The 16,156-nt window shown below is 47.3% G+C and overlaps 1 protein-coding gene across 1 annotated transcript in view; it reads right to left on the bottom strand.

Moving 5' to 3' along the window:
* Positions 1-9,185: 9,185 nt before the first annotated feature.
* PACRG (parkin coregulated) overlaps positions 9,186-16,156 on the bottom strand; it is a 503,647-nt gene continuing 496,676 nt past the window's right edge. The window contains exon 5 of the mRNA XM_030316749.1: positions 9,186-9,548. Within this exon, the coding sequence (XP_030172609.1) occupies positions 9,388-9,548 (161 nt within the window). The 3' untranslated portion in view covers positions 9,186-9,387. The remainder of the gene's footprint in view (positions 9,549-16,156) is intronic.

Below are 16,156 nucleotides of genomic sequence, written 5' to 3'. Positions count from 1 at the left end.
GTTTTAATCGATTTCCTTGTTTGGGTCATTTTTGTTGTGCTCTGAGTGAAGGGAAAAATCACCACAACAGGGTGTAGTTGGCTCTCCCCTCTGCAAAGATCCACCAAATACATTAAATTTGGGGCAGAGATAGTCACACTTGACCTACAGCAAACTTGGGTTTCCTGTAATCTGAAAACATTCCTTTAATATGGACAATTCCTGGAGGAAATGTAAAAAGCCTACTCATATGACATGTTTCCCCCTCTCGAGTGGAGCCTACTGGTGGGTTATTAAAAATTTACTTTTTTGTCAATAAAGTTCTTTATAGGACATTTTCCTTGGTGTATTTTAATGTAATGTTCACTGCCTCAGATGAGGGAGGAGACAGAAAGCTGGTTCTAGAATGTTCCCATTATGCATTTAATTGCGTGAAGTGCCACATGTGGGCCCTGTTGTCTGTGGACATACTTGGTGATGCAGGTGGCTCTCACTAAGCTCAGAAACAGACATGTCACTTCACGGAGCATGTCTGGGAGCACTGTGTGTGAGCTGTTTTAGAACAGCTGATCAAAACTCTTCGGATTTTGAACAGTTCACTAGAAAGTTCCCTTTCTGTATTAATAAATATAATGCAATTTTTTTTTAAGTTTCAAGTATAAAGATGACAGCCACATTGAATATTTGGAAATATGATATTGAATGATGAGATATTGAGCCTTCCCTCCCCCCCCCCCCCGTTAACGCTTGAAGCAAAGATGATAGGTTTTTACCATTGGCTTTTTATTGATTGATTTAAACCATATTTTTCGAAGGTTCACCTATTGATTTCCTAGACTGAGGACAATTTAGTTATCTTCCTGATGAGGGAAGTTGAGGCTTTCCTATTATTCTTAAAGGCTATGTGAAACTAATTTCCCCGAAGAGTCCTATGGCTAATGGAAAATAGCAATAGAGACCAGAGTTGAAAGCAGGGTCCATGGAGGGGCGCCCACATGGCTCAGTCAACCAAAACTCTCGGTTTTGGCTCAGGTCACGACCTCACAGTTTTGTGAGTTTGAGCCCCGTGTTGGGCTCTGTGCTGGGAGTGTGGAGCCTGCTTGGGATTCTCTATCTCCCTCTTTCTCTCTGCCCATCCTTTTATGCTGTCTTAGTCTCTCTCAAAACAAATAAATAAACCTAAAAATAAAAATAAAAATTAAGAAAGCAGGGCCCATGGAGATCTTTGCCATACACCATCAAGTTTTAGCTTAGACAGGCCTTTGGAAGGCTGGAATCAATGTCTGGGACATAAACCTTGATTTGGAGCCATTCCCAAACTTCACAGCCCATCAGAATCCCCTGGAGGATTTGCTTAGACAGACACTGGGCCCCACTCTGGAGCTCCTGACGCAGCAGGTCTGCGCAGGGGTCCAAGGACATGAATGCCTCCCAAGCTCCCAGCCGGTGCTTCTCTTCCTGGGCCAGGAGCCCTGCTTTGAGAACCCCTCTCTGGGTGTCAACGGCCACTTCCGTTCAGCCTCCCCGAGAACATGGATTTAAATGGACATCTGAGTCCATTTGTGGTCAGAGTCTCCCACAGAAACATCCAGCCGATTGCAGGTGTTTGGAAGTGACCTTGATGGTATTCATTAGTGCAGTGAGGCACGGTTTTCCCTTTTCCAGCAAGAGGTAACGGAAGAGGAGACCGTGAGCCTGTAACGTAGCACCTTGTGCCAACACGATGCTGATGTTACAGCTCACGGGGAAGCCATTTGTCTGTCTTCGAACAGCCAGATGGGCCCTGTGTTTCCAGGACTTCGGGAGGATATTTAAAACCCTTTCCCCGGACTTGGTTTAAACAGAATGATGAACGCCTGTCCCTATGACAGCAGAGCCTTTTTAAATTTTCCAAAGTCTGACCGTCTTCAGTGAATCTTGTGTTGGATTGATCATTTTTTTCTCAGGACAGCAGTATCATTGACACGGGACACCCCAAGGAAGTTCAGTGGTCTCTGTGGGTCGGTCGGAGCAGGCAGGGAGAGGCCCATCTCTCTCTGACACGCTGGTCTGACAGTGGACCGTCTATGTCATTTCATAAGGGCCACTCATTCACTGATCTAACAAATGCTCACTGAGTGCTGGCTGAGTCTGCACGGAACACGCCTCATGGCAAGAGGACACCATCGTGCCCACGACAGACCCTCTGTCCTCACGCAGCCTGTGTTCCATAAAGAAGCCAGCATGCACCAGCGTGTCACATACTCATCAGTGTGTTGAGGCAAGTAAAGCAAAATAAAGAGTAGGAGGAAAGAACAGGGGCTGAGAAAGGCCTCTCTGAGGAGGTGACATTTAGCAGAGACCGGAATGAAGCCAGGAGCAAGTGGGCCGGGTGAATAGGAGGCAGACAGTGTGTTGGGCTGAAGGGACCGCAAGAGCAGGCCTCAGAGGCCAGGACGTTCAGCCTACTTGTGAGGCAGGGGCGAGGCCAGCAGAGCCGGAGCAGGCAGAGGTGGGAGACCAAGAGGCAGCGGGAGGGTGGGGAGAGACGAGGTCAGGTATAGTCAGGGCCACGAAATGCAGGCAGCATGCGGCCATGGTGAGATCTGGAGTTCACTTTCAGGGCTGGGAGGCAAAATCATTGCTGATCTGATGGGATCTGTGTCTGCGGGGTCACTGACTTCTGTGCACCGCGTCCCTGTGGAGTAGAAGTGAGTAGGCAAGGCGGTGGTTGGACACGATGGGAGAGAGGGGCCAGGGCACAGGCAGAGATGGGGCCATTCTGATGGTTTTGAAGGCAGGACTTGCAAGGGAGGGGCTGTGAGGGCTCGGAGAGAGAGCGAGGCAGGATTCCGGGTTTTTGACCCGAGTAGGTGGTGTAGTGGATTCGTCTTGACTGAGCTGGTCCATATTGGGGGTGGGAGGAGACTGGACAAGGATTTGGTTACATATGTCTGGTTTCATCATCCTGTAGACATCCAAGTGGAATGTTCAGTGGGCATTTGGGAAGTGAGAATCAAGGAGGTATAGACGGCATCGGAAGCCCTGGGCCTGCGCGAGGTGACCAAAGGCATGGGTGGAGAGAAGGAAGAGACCGAGGCCTGCGCCCTGGAGCCCTGACATATTAGAGCTCAGGAAGAGAAGAAGGAGCCAGCTAAGGAGATGAGGAGTGGAGGGTCTGGACATCAGTGAATGTCCCAGGTCGTGGGCTTATCCTTTGATGGGATCTGTCCTAGTCTCCCTGGGGCCACATCACTAAGTGGGTACACAGCACATTCTCTTCTCCTTCTCTTAATGGAGAAACTGCTGTTTCTCAGTGTGTGTGATCCTGGCTTCCCCTCCTAACGAAAGAGTTGCTAATCTGGTGTCCCACGGTGCACAGAGAGGGGAACAAGAATGTCTGGAAATGCGCTGACATGAACATCAAAGTACCGTGGTGCAGTGTGCACTTATCTGAGTAGACAATGTATAGCTTCCAACGGATTCCTCAGGCAAAACTAGAGGATATTTCCCAGAACTTTCTAAATAACCACGAAGCTGAAGTGATACGTGTTTAGACTTATGGGACTCAGGAAGAGAACAGACCCTTTCGCCCAGATTGAAACTTACAGAAATTTGGCAGAAGTAAAAATGAATAAAGACTCCAAGTGCCTTAAAAAACACTCCCACTGGGAAAGCAAACAGGGACTCCTGAAACAGAGAAATGCACAGGAGCCAATGTGCCAATAGCACTTTCCACCAAATACCCATCCCCGTCGTTAACTAGTGCTCGGGGAATCAGCTCATTGCTCAGCAACTTGTCGGAAGACGCTAACCACGTCAGTCGTGAGACTTGCAATCAGGTGACATCGTGTGAGCACAGGTGAGAGAACCTTCCTTACCGAGGAGATGGCACTAAGCCGTCTTCTGGACTTGACTTTGCTCTGGCTTTACCATCCTCATCAACGCTGGAACTGAAGGGGGCAAACTACTGCTACCTAGTTCTCAGAAACAAAGCCCGATGTGGGTTTTGGATTGCGCGCTCATGAAGTTAAGGCTGCAAGAGAGACAGGGTCGCGCGAGATATTTTTGGAATCAGATTCCACGCCGATATGGATTTTCCCATGGAAACTGCTCTTGATGAAGCCAGGCACGCTTGTATTAGTATTATATTTTCCGTGTCAGGGCAAGAGAGGACGTTTGTAGCTTCTTCTGTATTAAAACAGCACAGATTAGTGCTAGTCAGAGCAGTATTACAGGTTACAGATAGCCATAGTGGTATGGGGTTAGCTGTGCCCATTTCGAAATGGCTTTTTCCTTTTCTAGAGCACATGTGGGCTTTCCCATTAGCAGAGCAAAAGGACGCTCAGTCTAGTGCGCAAGGAGTAACCAGAAAGTTAATGCACCTCAGCTATCTTCTTTCATTTTTTATTTTTTTAAGTTTATTTATTTATTTTTGAGAAAGAGAGAGAGAGAGTAAGAGAGAACAAGCAGAGGAGGGGAAGAGAGAGAGGGATTCAGAGGATCCAAAGCGGGCTCCGTGCTGTCAGCCCAGATCCCGACATGGGGCTCGAACTCACGCACTGTGAGATCATGACCTAAGCTGAAGTCGGATGCTTAACCGACTGAGTCACCCAGGCATCCCTGGGATATCTTATTTTACAAGAAGTGAGGTTGGTTGGGTGTGGGAAAGCCTTTCTTTCTGGGTCTTAAGACGAGTATGATGTTTTGTGAGGCCCCCAGCGGACACTTGAGTGGGGAGGGTGGACCGTGGGGAGCATGTACTGCCCGAGTGGCTCCGGTCTGGCTGGGAGCATGCTCATCTCCTGGCTGTGTGGGTGCAGAGGTCCTCCTAGACCCCGAGTATGTATGTATGTATTTTATTTATTTATCCGAGATCAAAAGATTTATTTGAAAAAATTGGCACAGGACAAAGATATCCTACTCTTCCTTCTCAGAATATTTGAACACTCAGAATCTATACGAAATGTAGGACAGCAACTCTGATTTCACAGAAAGAACATCAAGGGTCTATGCGAATGGAAACTCCAGTTCCCAGACTGCCCCAAGGCATGATTCTATCTACTCCTTATTGACATTGACTTTCACTGAGCTTCTGTGTTCAGTGTTACTTGCACGATGAAAAAGCAGGAAATCATTTCCATTTCTAAATGGCTGGGATTACTTAAAGCAACCAAAGTCCTATTGTTACAGCAAAGTTTAGCAAGACTATGAGAGAATACTACTAATAACATGTGTAAATTATCCAAAATGATTTCTTTATTGAGGGGCCCCAAATATTCAAGTAGCAAATGTGAGTTATCTTGGTGTCAGTGAGACCTCGGTCATTTTCAGTTTGTATCTGGAAGCGTCCCATTTTGGACGAACTTTGGTTGATGCTTTCGTGGAGACTATTGTTTAAAAAACATTTCAGATTTTCTGACTCCGTATAAAATCCTATCAGAGGGTAGAGATTTAAATTTAGAAAACTGTTCATGGAGTATTTCCCAAGGTATTATGACTTCTTTAAAATCATATCAATCTTGGGATTCCCAGCCTCTGTTTGCCAAGGGCTAGCGATAAACATCTCAAAATAGCCAAAAGAAGTAAGAGATGCGGTGGGTATTGAAATAGACTTAGAACGACTTCATTTTCGCTCCTCTAAAACACAGTGCCCTGAGATGTCCCACAACCGTTACCGAAACTTCTCTGGAGACCTCACGTAAGTAAACCCAGTTTTGAAATCCTATTCTCCAAGTGCGCAGCCATTTCGCAGAACTTTTGAACTTTGTGTTTCTGCCTGACGTTGTGCAGATATAGTTAGTTGGGCGATAAAAATTATGTTCCAGTGTGCGGGGAAAGGGAAGCCGCTCTTGCAGGTGAGGGCTCACCTTCCGAGGAGACTCCTGGGAGGGTGGGTGGGCTGGAGGAAACCCTCATGTTCTCCTCACCTCACCAAGTTCTGTGTTAACCCAAGACCCGTGCCTGTGAGGCGGCCGGAGCCCATCCCCCCAGCCGATGGGGACCTCGTTAGACGTGGTGGGAACTGCCCGCCTGCGCATCACACGTGGGTTGAACACCTACGTGGTGGCCGGCACTGGGCTAGCTGCTTTCCCAGGAAAATCCTCCCAGGACCCCTTTGCCCCCACTGGGCACCCTGGTGAACCCACCACATGCATTTGTCATGTGATGCTTGTAACAAACCTGCAAAGAAGACATGACAGAGCCTGCTCTGGGACAAGGAATTTGAGTTTTAGAGCGTTTCGATAATTTCCCCAAAGCCACAAGGCAGCTACTCGGTGGAAAGAGACTTCAGATCCAGACCCACCAGGTGCCCGCCCCTGTGCTCTTGTCACTGTGCCCCTGCATCGATTATTTGGTCCTTGCAGTGACCCTGGAAAGCAGACTGTTACAAGTGATGAAATCAGATTTTTTGTTTAATGCTTATTTGTTTTTGACAGAGAGAGAGAGAGACAGCGTGTGAGCGGAGGAGGGGCAGAGAGAGGGAGACACATAATCTAAAGCTGGCTCCAGGCTCTGAGCTGTCAGCACAGAGCCCAATGCAGGGATCAAACCCACGAACTGTGAGATCATGACCTTAAGTCGGACGCTTAACTGAGCCACCCAGGTGCCCTGATGAAATCAGGTTTAAGCGACTTGCTCTGGGCTCTAAAGCTCCTGAATATCAAGCTCAGAGTTTCCACCCCCATCTTGACTCTTCCATTCAGGGCCTGACTGATGCTTCCCTCCACTAACCATGACACTTGCATGTGTCTTCCAATAAAAATAACACAATTGCAAACAAACTTTTTCATCACTGCCTTCCCTCAGATGTCTTTAAAAGGAGGTTTCAGTGTAAAAGTGTATCAGGTGAAAGAAGCCACTGTCCCACTCAAAGGTCTGAAACCTGTTGACATTTTCCCCTTCTCTTTCAAGTTAATCAGAAATTATTTGGGAGAAGTCGAAGACCAGCTTAGGGTAGAACTCAAAAAGCAGGCCATTCTTATTTCCATACCGGTAAAACGATGTAGGGGCACCTGGGTGGCTCGGTCGGTTAAGCATCTGACTTCGGCTCAGGTCATGATCTCATGGGTTTGTGAGTTCGAGCCCCATGTCGGGCTCTGTGCTGACAGCTCAGAGCTTGGAGCCTGCTTCGGATTCTGTGACTCCCTCTCGCTATCTGCCCCTCCCCTGCTCATGCTCAGTCTCTCCAAAAATGAATAAACGTTAAAAGAAAAATTAAAAAAAAAAAACGCAAAAAATGATGTATTAAAAAGAATTCTCCGGCAAACATGGTGCTATTTATGTAATTGTTTTGGTTTTCTGCAAAATTATCTCCTAATAACAAAGAACTCATCATCGCCTTGGAGGAAATACTGTATTGTCTGGAGATTTTCCAAATACATACTACTTTGCTGGGGGAAAAACCAGTCATTACTCACATGATGTTTCTCTTTGAAATAAAGGCCAAAGGTATGAGAAACTATACGAGCCCTTCACACTGGCCACCTCCGGTCCTTACGACATTCCTCCAGGTAGGAGTAATCGCTACTTTACAGCTGAGGAAATCTGAGGCTCAGGGAGGTTAAATAACTTGCCCAAGGCAGCATAACTAGTCAGTGACAGCTGGAAAACGAACCCTGCTGTTTCAGTTCCAAGCCAAGTTCCAAGCTGGGGTTCCTGGGACAATGCGGGGGGTTCTTCTTGCTCCCCACGCCAGGTAGTTTTCATGAACACGACCCAGACCAAGAGGCCAGGCCTGTTTCTATGAGAGGCCAGCCTCGATTCTGTCTTGTAACGAAATAATGCAGGGGATTCTGGTAGGAACTTTCAAAGGCACCAATCAGCCATCTTTCTGATTTTGGTGTCCCTTCAGATATATCACTGATGCCAGGACAAGAGCTCATGGGTGCAACTGAACGCTACAGTTTGAAGAAAGGCCTGCCTCAACTTGTCAACGTCTCTAGCCATGTCTTTTCCAAATATGACAGGTGAAAGCCCATTTGCTCGACACAGTCATGCCTCTCCGTTTATCCTAAAAAGTGCTTATGGCAACTAGGTGGTGGCTAGTTAGAGGCTGGATTCGGTGTGCTGAGCCAGTCATCGGGGAAGATGAATAAGGAACCCGTTTTCAAATTTGGTGCTTGCCTTTGGAAACTTGCGTCTTAAATCATTAGTGACAACAGTCTCAGGGCCAGCGCTCGGTGCACAGGGGAACACGTTCTGTCTCTTCACTTTGGTGCAGAATGAGAAACTTCAGGCCATGCGTGTCTGGGTGCTGCAGCGTTGCTCAGGTGTGCAAAGTCAGGGCTCCGTCTTTAAGAACTTTTCTGGGCTGGGTTTCAAACGCCCCGAGCTCAGGGCCTGCGTGCCTGAAAAGCCATTGTCAGGGCTGAGTGCCCTACAGTTGGGTTTCTCTTCGGGCACTTTTTTTCTCTCTCAGTTGAGTGAAAAAGTACATGTTCTTTGTTTTTTGTTTTGTTTTGTTTTTTTTTTTTTTTTTGCGGGGTGGTGGGGGGTGGTTCAATGAAATTCCTAAACGCTGCGATCAGAGCGGTGCTATGAGAACACATCCACCTGGCGAGAGGAGGTGGAGGAAAGGAGAAATTGCCAAGGAATCATTCAGATGCGTACAGGTCATCTTCAGAAATGACCAAAGCCCCGGACAAGCGGCTGGGTGACATCTTGTCAGTGAACCACCAGGTCCTGAGATGTGTCATCGCGTAGGGGGGACAAGGATTCACAGAAGCGTTGTTTGACCACGTTTGCCGCTGCCTTTCATGCGTCACCCTGCCCGCCGCCCTCCCCACCCCCACCCCAGCCGCACCCCCAGCCCCACCCCAGCATACACCGGAAAGCCCCGCAAAGCCCAGACGACCACGGGGCTCGAAGCGTTAACTACGTTTGTCGCTGAGGTTCATAACGGGCCCGCAAGACTGTCCTTGCACAATTGAAACAGACTCGATGGTTTTATTGAATGTCGGAGAACATTGTTCCGCACAGCTGCCGGAGAGGTGCTGCTCGGCCACGACAAACACCTATTAGGCGGGCGGCATCAGTCCTCCCCTTACAACCTCTGACATCAGCCTCAGGGCAAGCAGACACATAACAGCTATCGCTGAACTGCGCATGAAAATTATAGTTTTATTGTCTATACAACTGAAGGTTTGACTCGGACTCCTGCTTCTGTCCGAGTTGTATAAAGAAGCAATTCTTCTCTTAGAACAAATAAGCACAGTACGCTATTGTAATCTAAGAAACAGGCACTATTTATGTATTGGAAAACTTTGCTCTCAATGGGGCTAATGGTCCAACGACCCATGAGCCACTATTTTAGCAGCTGTAGAAAAGAAAGCTGTAGAAGTCACAAGTAATGAGATGCTAAAAGCAGCAGAGACAGATGATCTGGGCACTAAGGCAAGCCCTCCCCCATCCCAGCTGTTCCTGCCTCTAGTTCAGCAAGCACGACTCGTAGGTGGGGACCATGTACTTGATGTTGATGAAGGCGTCTTCTCCTCCGTAGCGCTCCAGGACCTCCAGCGTCTCCTGGATCAGGTCACCGATGTTCTCCCTCTTCTGCTGGCTGTAGTCGATGCCGTCTCCCGAGTTAACTAGTTCATGCAAACACACAAAGAGGCCCGTTATTCTGCAGTTTCCCCCCCAAAAACCCTACACGTCGCTCTAGGCATTTTCTCTGCATGCTTGTTAGGAGATGCAAGCATTTAACATTTTTTTTAAATGTGATCTTGTAGAGTTTTAGGGGTAGTGAGTGACAAATCTATAAAAATACGAGGTCCTAGATCGCAGCTGATGAAAAGCCATTGAAACTAAAGGAGTAACAGAATCAACAAAAGTGGTGTAATCACCATTACACTACAGATCACAAATCTCAAAGCTGACTCTTCCAGAGTGTTCTCTCGGACAGTGAGTTCTTCAAGGCCACAACATGGCATATTTCAAGGGAACAGTCTGGGGGTGCCTGGGCGGCTCAGTCGGTTAAGCATCCCACTGCGGCTCCGGTCACGATCTCGCCGTTTGTGGGTTCAAGCCCCGCGTTGGGGTCTGCGCTGACAGCTCGGAGCCTGGAGCCTGCTTCGGATTCTGTGTCTCCCTCTCTCTCTCTCTGCCACTGCCCCATTCACACTCTGTCTCTGTCTGTCTCAAAAATTAAAAACATTGAAAACAAAAACTAGAGTGAACTGTCTGTGGTCAGGTGAGGGGCTGGCCCGCTGTGGGTTAAGCGGATGTGCTCTGGCAGGACAGGCTTAGCTCGACCCTTGTCTTTGCTGCTGTTGAGCACCGTCTGCTCTTGATTTTTGCCCAACATTTGTACAACGGCTATTAGTTACCGTTTCCCAGGGACTGCGTGTCACTGTCCAGGCGGAGGACCTGGTGCCTGGAGGACACGGCCAAGGCCAAGGCTTGAAGTGACCCCCGCAGCTGCCTCTCTGGCTCGGCGAGGGAAGGAAGTACCAGCACTGGCCTTCGGCAGCCTCGGGAACCTGGGTCTGCAAACCCCATCTCAAGCATTTGGAGGAGAAGTATGTGATCGTGTGCAACCTGGCTGCAGGAATGACCCAGATGTGCGGGAGTCTGACTAAAATGGAGACCCTTGGCTTCAAGGCAGAGTATAGAAACTCCATGAGGTTCTCCCCAGGAGCATCTTTTCTTTTTTAAGTTTACTTATTTTAGACAGAGAGAGAGAGAGAGAGAGAAAGTGGGGTGGGGCAGAGAGAGAGGAGAGAGAATCCCAAGCAGGATCCCCACTGTCAGCAAAGAGCCCGATGCGGGACTTGAACCCATGAACCGTGAGATCGTGGCCTGAGCCAAAATCAAGAGTCGGACGCTCAACCAGCTGAGCCACCCAGCAGCCCCCTAACAGCCGTCTTGACACGCATTCGGTTTGTACTCTGCTCACAGATTTCCAAGGGCCTCAACCACATTTGCTCTCCCAGTAAGCACGGTGGTACCATGGCTCTGCCCAGTTGCTGACATGACCCCGTTTCACCTCTGCTGAAGTGAGGGGCAGCGAACGGGCTGTGAGCTCAGGCGGTGGCCACATGGGGCAGGGGGCGGGGAGCTGCAACCTGAAAATGTGCACTACACCAGATGAAAGTCCTTATTCTATCCGCATTTCAAGTATGGCTCCAAAATGTTGATCTTGCTCGAACGTGAAAATCATAGAGGGGAAAATGGTATTTCAAACTTCTTCCCCAGATCTCTGGACATTTAAGAAAAGACTGAGTAGTGGTTCAGGTCAGTATTAAAAGTGACAGTCACAATCCCACGTCGCAGAGATAAGCAGTTCTTTTGCTTGATTTTTCCAGAAACTTATTACAGAAATATCACTGTCTTCGATAGCATAGGGAAAATGAATTGCTCTCCTGATGAGTTTCTTTTAGTGAGGGTGAAGGCAGGCAGAAATATTAGTAATTTTCAGAGAGAGAGAGAGAGATTACGGTCACACAGCTATAGTGTATATCAACTTTTCTTAGCAAATGACCTTACAACACCAAGCCATTATAATTATGTGGGGTTTTCTTGCTCATGATGGAAGCATTTCTATGATCACACAGTAAGCTCGATTTAAGCTAAAGTTTGAGGCACAGGGTAGTTGATCATCCAAAATAACCAAATAGCAAAGAGTTATTGTGGAACAAATAAGAGATTAGATGTTTGAAAAACTATTTTTACCCTATTTCTTCTAAGCGAAAGATAAACTTAAAAATTTTTTTTTAATGTTTATTTATTTTTGACAGAGAGAGACACAGATCATGAGCGGGGGAGGGGCAGAGAGAGAGGGAGACACAGAATCTGAAGCAGGCTCCAAGCTGTCAGTACAGAGCCCGACGTGGGGTTCGAACCCACGGACCGTGAGATCATGACCTGAGCCGAAGCTGGACGCTCAACAGACTGAGCCACCCAGGCGCCCGAAAGATAAACTTTTTAGAAACAAAAATGTAGACAAACGCACACTTAAACTAAATGGTCTTTTTTTTTTTTTTCTTTAGATTTACATGGTGAAGGAAGAAGAGAGAGTTGCAGTCAGGCTTGCCCACTAGAGAGGACAGCGTGGTTATCAATCCACTTGGGGGAACTTTCCAAGAGGAGAAGATCTTTCGGTTGAATTAAAAGAGAAGAAGGAAGCTTGTGCATGTGTTTGTGTGTTGTGGGGGGCGGGGGAACGGGGAGGTCGTTGATACTTGTTACAGGTGTGAAGAATAGATCTTAAGGAACAAACTCCAAAAGAAGACAGGACAAGGGAGTCAGAAGAAGGGGCAGGAGGGGAAGGACAGAGACAGACAACGGGTAACAAGGGAGATCGATATCAGAGAATGCATCTTTCAGGAACAACTTCAGCTTCCCAGGATTCCATCCGGAATGGGGGAGAATGTGTGTGCCTCTTCCTGAAAGGCACTCCCTGTCCTGGAAGAGGTGCACTTAGGGAGAAGGTGGCGTGGCCCACACTTGCACAGAACAGACGAGCCCACAGCACAAACCCCTGGAGGGCACAGGGCAACGATAACTGGTGATGGCGCTGAGCAGTGACAGCCTTGATCCAGTTTCGTATGGCAGAAATACGTAAATTAATCACTAATAAATGGTGCCTTTTGTTGGCATATTAGTCCAAAGGTCAAGAACTGAATAGATCACGGGACAGACATATTTTCCCGCTGGAGGCAGAGGGGGGTTTGGAAAGTCTGCACACAAAGGAAAGCTTAACACACCCTGTTTTTCCCACTGACTTCCAGAAGGCTACAGTTGACAACCACACTTCATTTCAATAATAACCTATTCTTGCTTTTTTAAAAAATATTTAACTGTAGGAGTAAGTAAAACTATGTAGCTTTTTTGTTTCTCAGCAGTGTAGAAGCCCAAATGATAAAGGGAACAGAACACAATGGAAGTTGCTTACTCAGAAAGTGACTTGGACTGGGCATGTTTAGTGGTTACAGAATGTATATCACTGGGGCAGGAAAAAGCCCCAGAAGGAACACATTCCCTTATTTTGCATGCTGCAAGGATGACAGGGCATGGGTTAGTGTCAAACCATGCTGAGAAGCAGGCGAGCAATGTGGTCTCCTTTTCAAAACAGCTGTATTGCCACTTTCTTTGAGAATCTGACCTGGAGCTCACCACTTTAAATACACATGATGCCGCCAGAAAGTACTTTTGTGAGACTAGGGCACTCAAAACACACACACACACACACACACACACACACACACACACACACACAAAACCAGATGGTTATTTACAATCGTCAATTCTGATTAGGAGGATGACATTTCAATTTAGGAAGCTTGGAATCTGTTTTATGTCCAGCAGCTGGAAAGATACTTTGGTGAGGGAAGAGAGATGTTTTATTTATAACCAAACAAATAGGACTATAAGTGGTGGTTTCAGCCACACCACTTTTCTAGAGGGATACTATGCAAGCAGAGTCGAACGAGGGTATTGTTTCTCTTCTTGGGGATGCTTTCATGCAGGAGGCATGCAGGTAGGGCTTGAAAGTTGTGCCCGGTTAGGGACTATTGTAAGTGCATTTACGATTCTGAATGCCGCAAATGCTGATGACGTAGGCAATATGTGTCATCACACGCACACCTTTTTTCTATACAGCCCTCTTTAAACTGTCCTTCCCTGGGTGCTTGCTCTTTCCAGGTGCCGTATTGGTCAGGAGTGGGATGTGTATATCCCAGCCTTGCATCTGGACGACAGCATCCTCCTGGTGAGGAGCTCAGCTTGTGTCCGTGAGGTCACTACCGTAACACCCGGTCACCAAGGGCCGCCTCAAAGGGAGATGATGTGAGACACATCTCCGCTTCCAATACAGGAAAAAGGGGCTCTTGTCGTTGGGAGAGCTTATCCTCCAGCTGGGGTCATCTAACTGATCCCCCTCTTGTCGAATGCCTTGATCACATGCACCCACCATGGAAGGAAGTTCAGGCTCATGCTCCTTGACCTCACAAGCCTCTAAGCCACAGGCGTGTCCCTTACTGCGTGGGTGGTCAGTGGAACCCGTGTCCTGAGAGAACCCTTATCTGTCAGGCGCCCCAGACTTCTTATCTTAGACACATGGAGAGTGGTAAAAGGACGTACAGATGGCCACAGGGAGGGCCAAGCACAGTGAAATTCAATTTTGGATTTTTCTGACTCTAACGTTTTTTTTTGGTAAATAGTCTTAAATGTGTAGCTACTCTTACACGAACTGTAATACGCAAAGGAGTTATTTGGAAGTGAAAGCACTATTTGAAGCATGAGAAATATAAAACAATGCTTATTCCACATACCTGAAGCAGTACTAACGTGATTCTAACAGACGAAATAATTTATGAAATCAACGTGCACTTTCTGGTCACGACCTAAGAAAATTAGCAGGCACCATTTCAAGAGAAACGTTTCTGTGACTTTGGGGGCATCTCCTGGCCCGAGCGGCAGCCTCGCCCCCCGAGGGAGGAGCGGGATCCCATGGGAGGGGTGCCTCCATCCACCTGTCATCCTGAAACTGCCCACCACGTGGGTGCTTTTCGAAGCCAAGGAACCAAACGCCCTTAAAGGAAGCACTGGCTTGGGAAACTCAGTGCGAAACCACCTGAGTGGATCGGGAAAGGGTGAGGCAGGATTCAAATGATGTCCAGACTCCGAACTTACGACGTTAACTCCCCACGCTCACCAGCAACGGCGGTTCACGTTACCCCTTCGGTGTACAACAGCTCTTTAAATAACTGGGGGAATCAGCACATTTCTCAGACAAAAGGCTGATTAACCTGACGGCACAACATCCGCTGCAGCCGTTGGCCACGCCAGACAGTGAGCCAGGCAGACCGATGCTCTCAGCGCACCTAAGGCTAAACGACAGCCGTAAAACCAGGGCTTTGAAATAAATTGCTACTGACGCATCATGGTTTGGCTACGCCCTTCTCTGGCCATTCGTGTGTGGGGTCTAACGTGTCGTCAAGCATAGGCACTCTGCAGACACGGTATTTGAACGTGAATCCAGGCCAAGTCCGGCCCGAAGCTGTTCTCAGTCTGAGAGCGTCCGTTGATGGAGAGCGACTCGCGGAGAGCACGTTTGTCACAGCATGTACCCAGGTGGAATGGCTGGCGAGCCGAGTGGGCAGCAAGAACTCTGGTCCCTCGGTGTTTGCCCATCGGGGCTGGACGATCTCCCTGAAGCGACAGTGAGATTAAAAAAAAAAAAATGCGAAAAGGAGAAGCCAAATCATTTCTTCCTGGATCAGAAAAGGCATTTATTGGCTTCTCGAATGCTGAACTAAAATATTTCCCGAGCTCTAAAGACCTACTGTAGGGAGCTTTACCTGTCGGGACCTGTAGCCTGTGACAGCTTCAGTCATAGCTCAAAAGCCGCATTGCTTCAGACTGGGTTTCAGCGACGTCATCATCATGGAGAAAGTGAGCCTCCGGGACCTGGGTTCAGGTCTTGGCAGGTATGCGCAGGTAGAATGTACTGCAAATATTATTGTAACGTGTCTCTTGATGATACTGAACCATCACAGATTTTCTGTTGGATGATTCTGAACAAATTTTTCCCTTGGGTTTAGTAGATTTAGCAATTAGGAGATTGTGATGACCCAAACAGTAATTCCTTGGGCACACTTACTGATATTTAGGCAGATGTCAGCTTTAGTAGAATAAAACTAACAGTTTCCAAAAGAGATTTATTAAAAAGACAACTCTCATTAAAAAAAGATATGTCATTAAAAGGTATCTCATAATATTTATGAAAAGGTTTAGAAGGTGTTGTGCTTGAGTTTTTCTTTTTAAGATATATTTTGTTTTTTAAGAACATTTCAATTTCAAGACCTAGTTTAAATTGTCAATATTTGTTTTGCCAGAAATATCCATTTATTTGGGGTTAGCTTGGACTCAATTTACTTAATAGAAACAGTTGCCTATTTTGGAATAAAAGGGCTTTCTCCCATAAAGTTTGGAAAAGTACAGTGGAAACCATTGTGAATTCCAGTCTGATCATTTTTGAGATGAAAGAATGGAGAAGAAAGTGAAGGGGGAAGAAAAACCCTATAACTCAATTCCGTTTTGTATTCTAAGAGAAGGACCCTTTTGGGGAGATGCTTTGAGGTTATCTGCTTTTAGAATTCTACACCAATGCTTCTTTTGTTTTCCTTCTTAGCTTTGCTATGGTACTTTGAGAAGACTAGTCTTTTGTTTCCTAACCATAACATATGCCACCCCA

This window comes from Lynx canadensis, chromosome B2, assembly GCF_007474595.2.
Source record: "Lynx canadensis isolate LIC74 chromosome B2, mLynCan4.pri.v2, whole genome shotgun sequence".
Classification (NCBI taxonomy): Eukaryota; Metazoa; Chordata; class Mammalia; order Carnivora; family Felidae; genus Lynx; species Lynx canadensis.
This window is presented reverse-complemented; position numbering and strand designations above follow the sequence as displayed.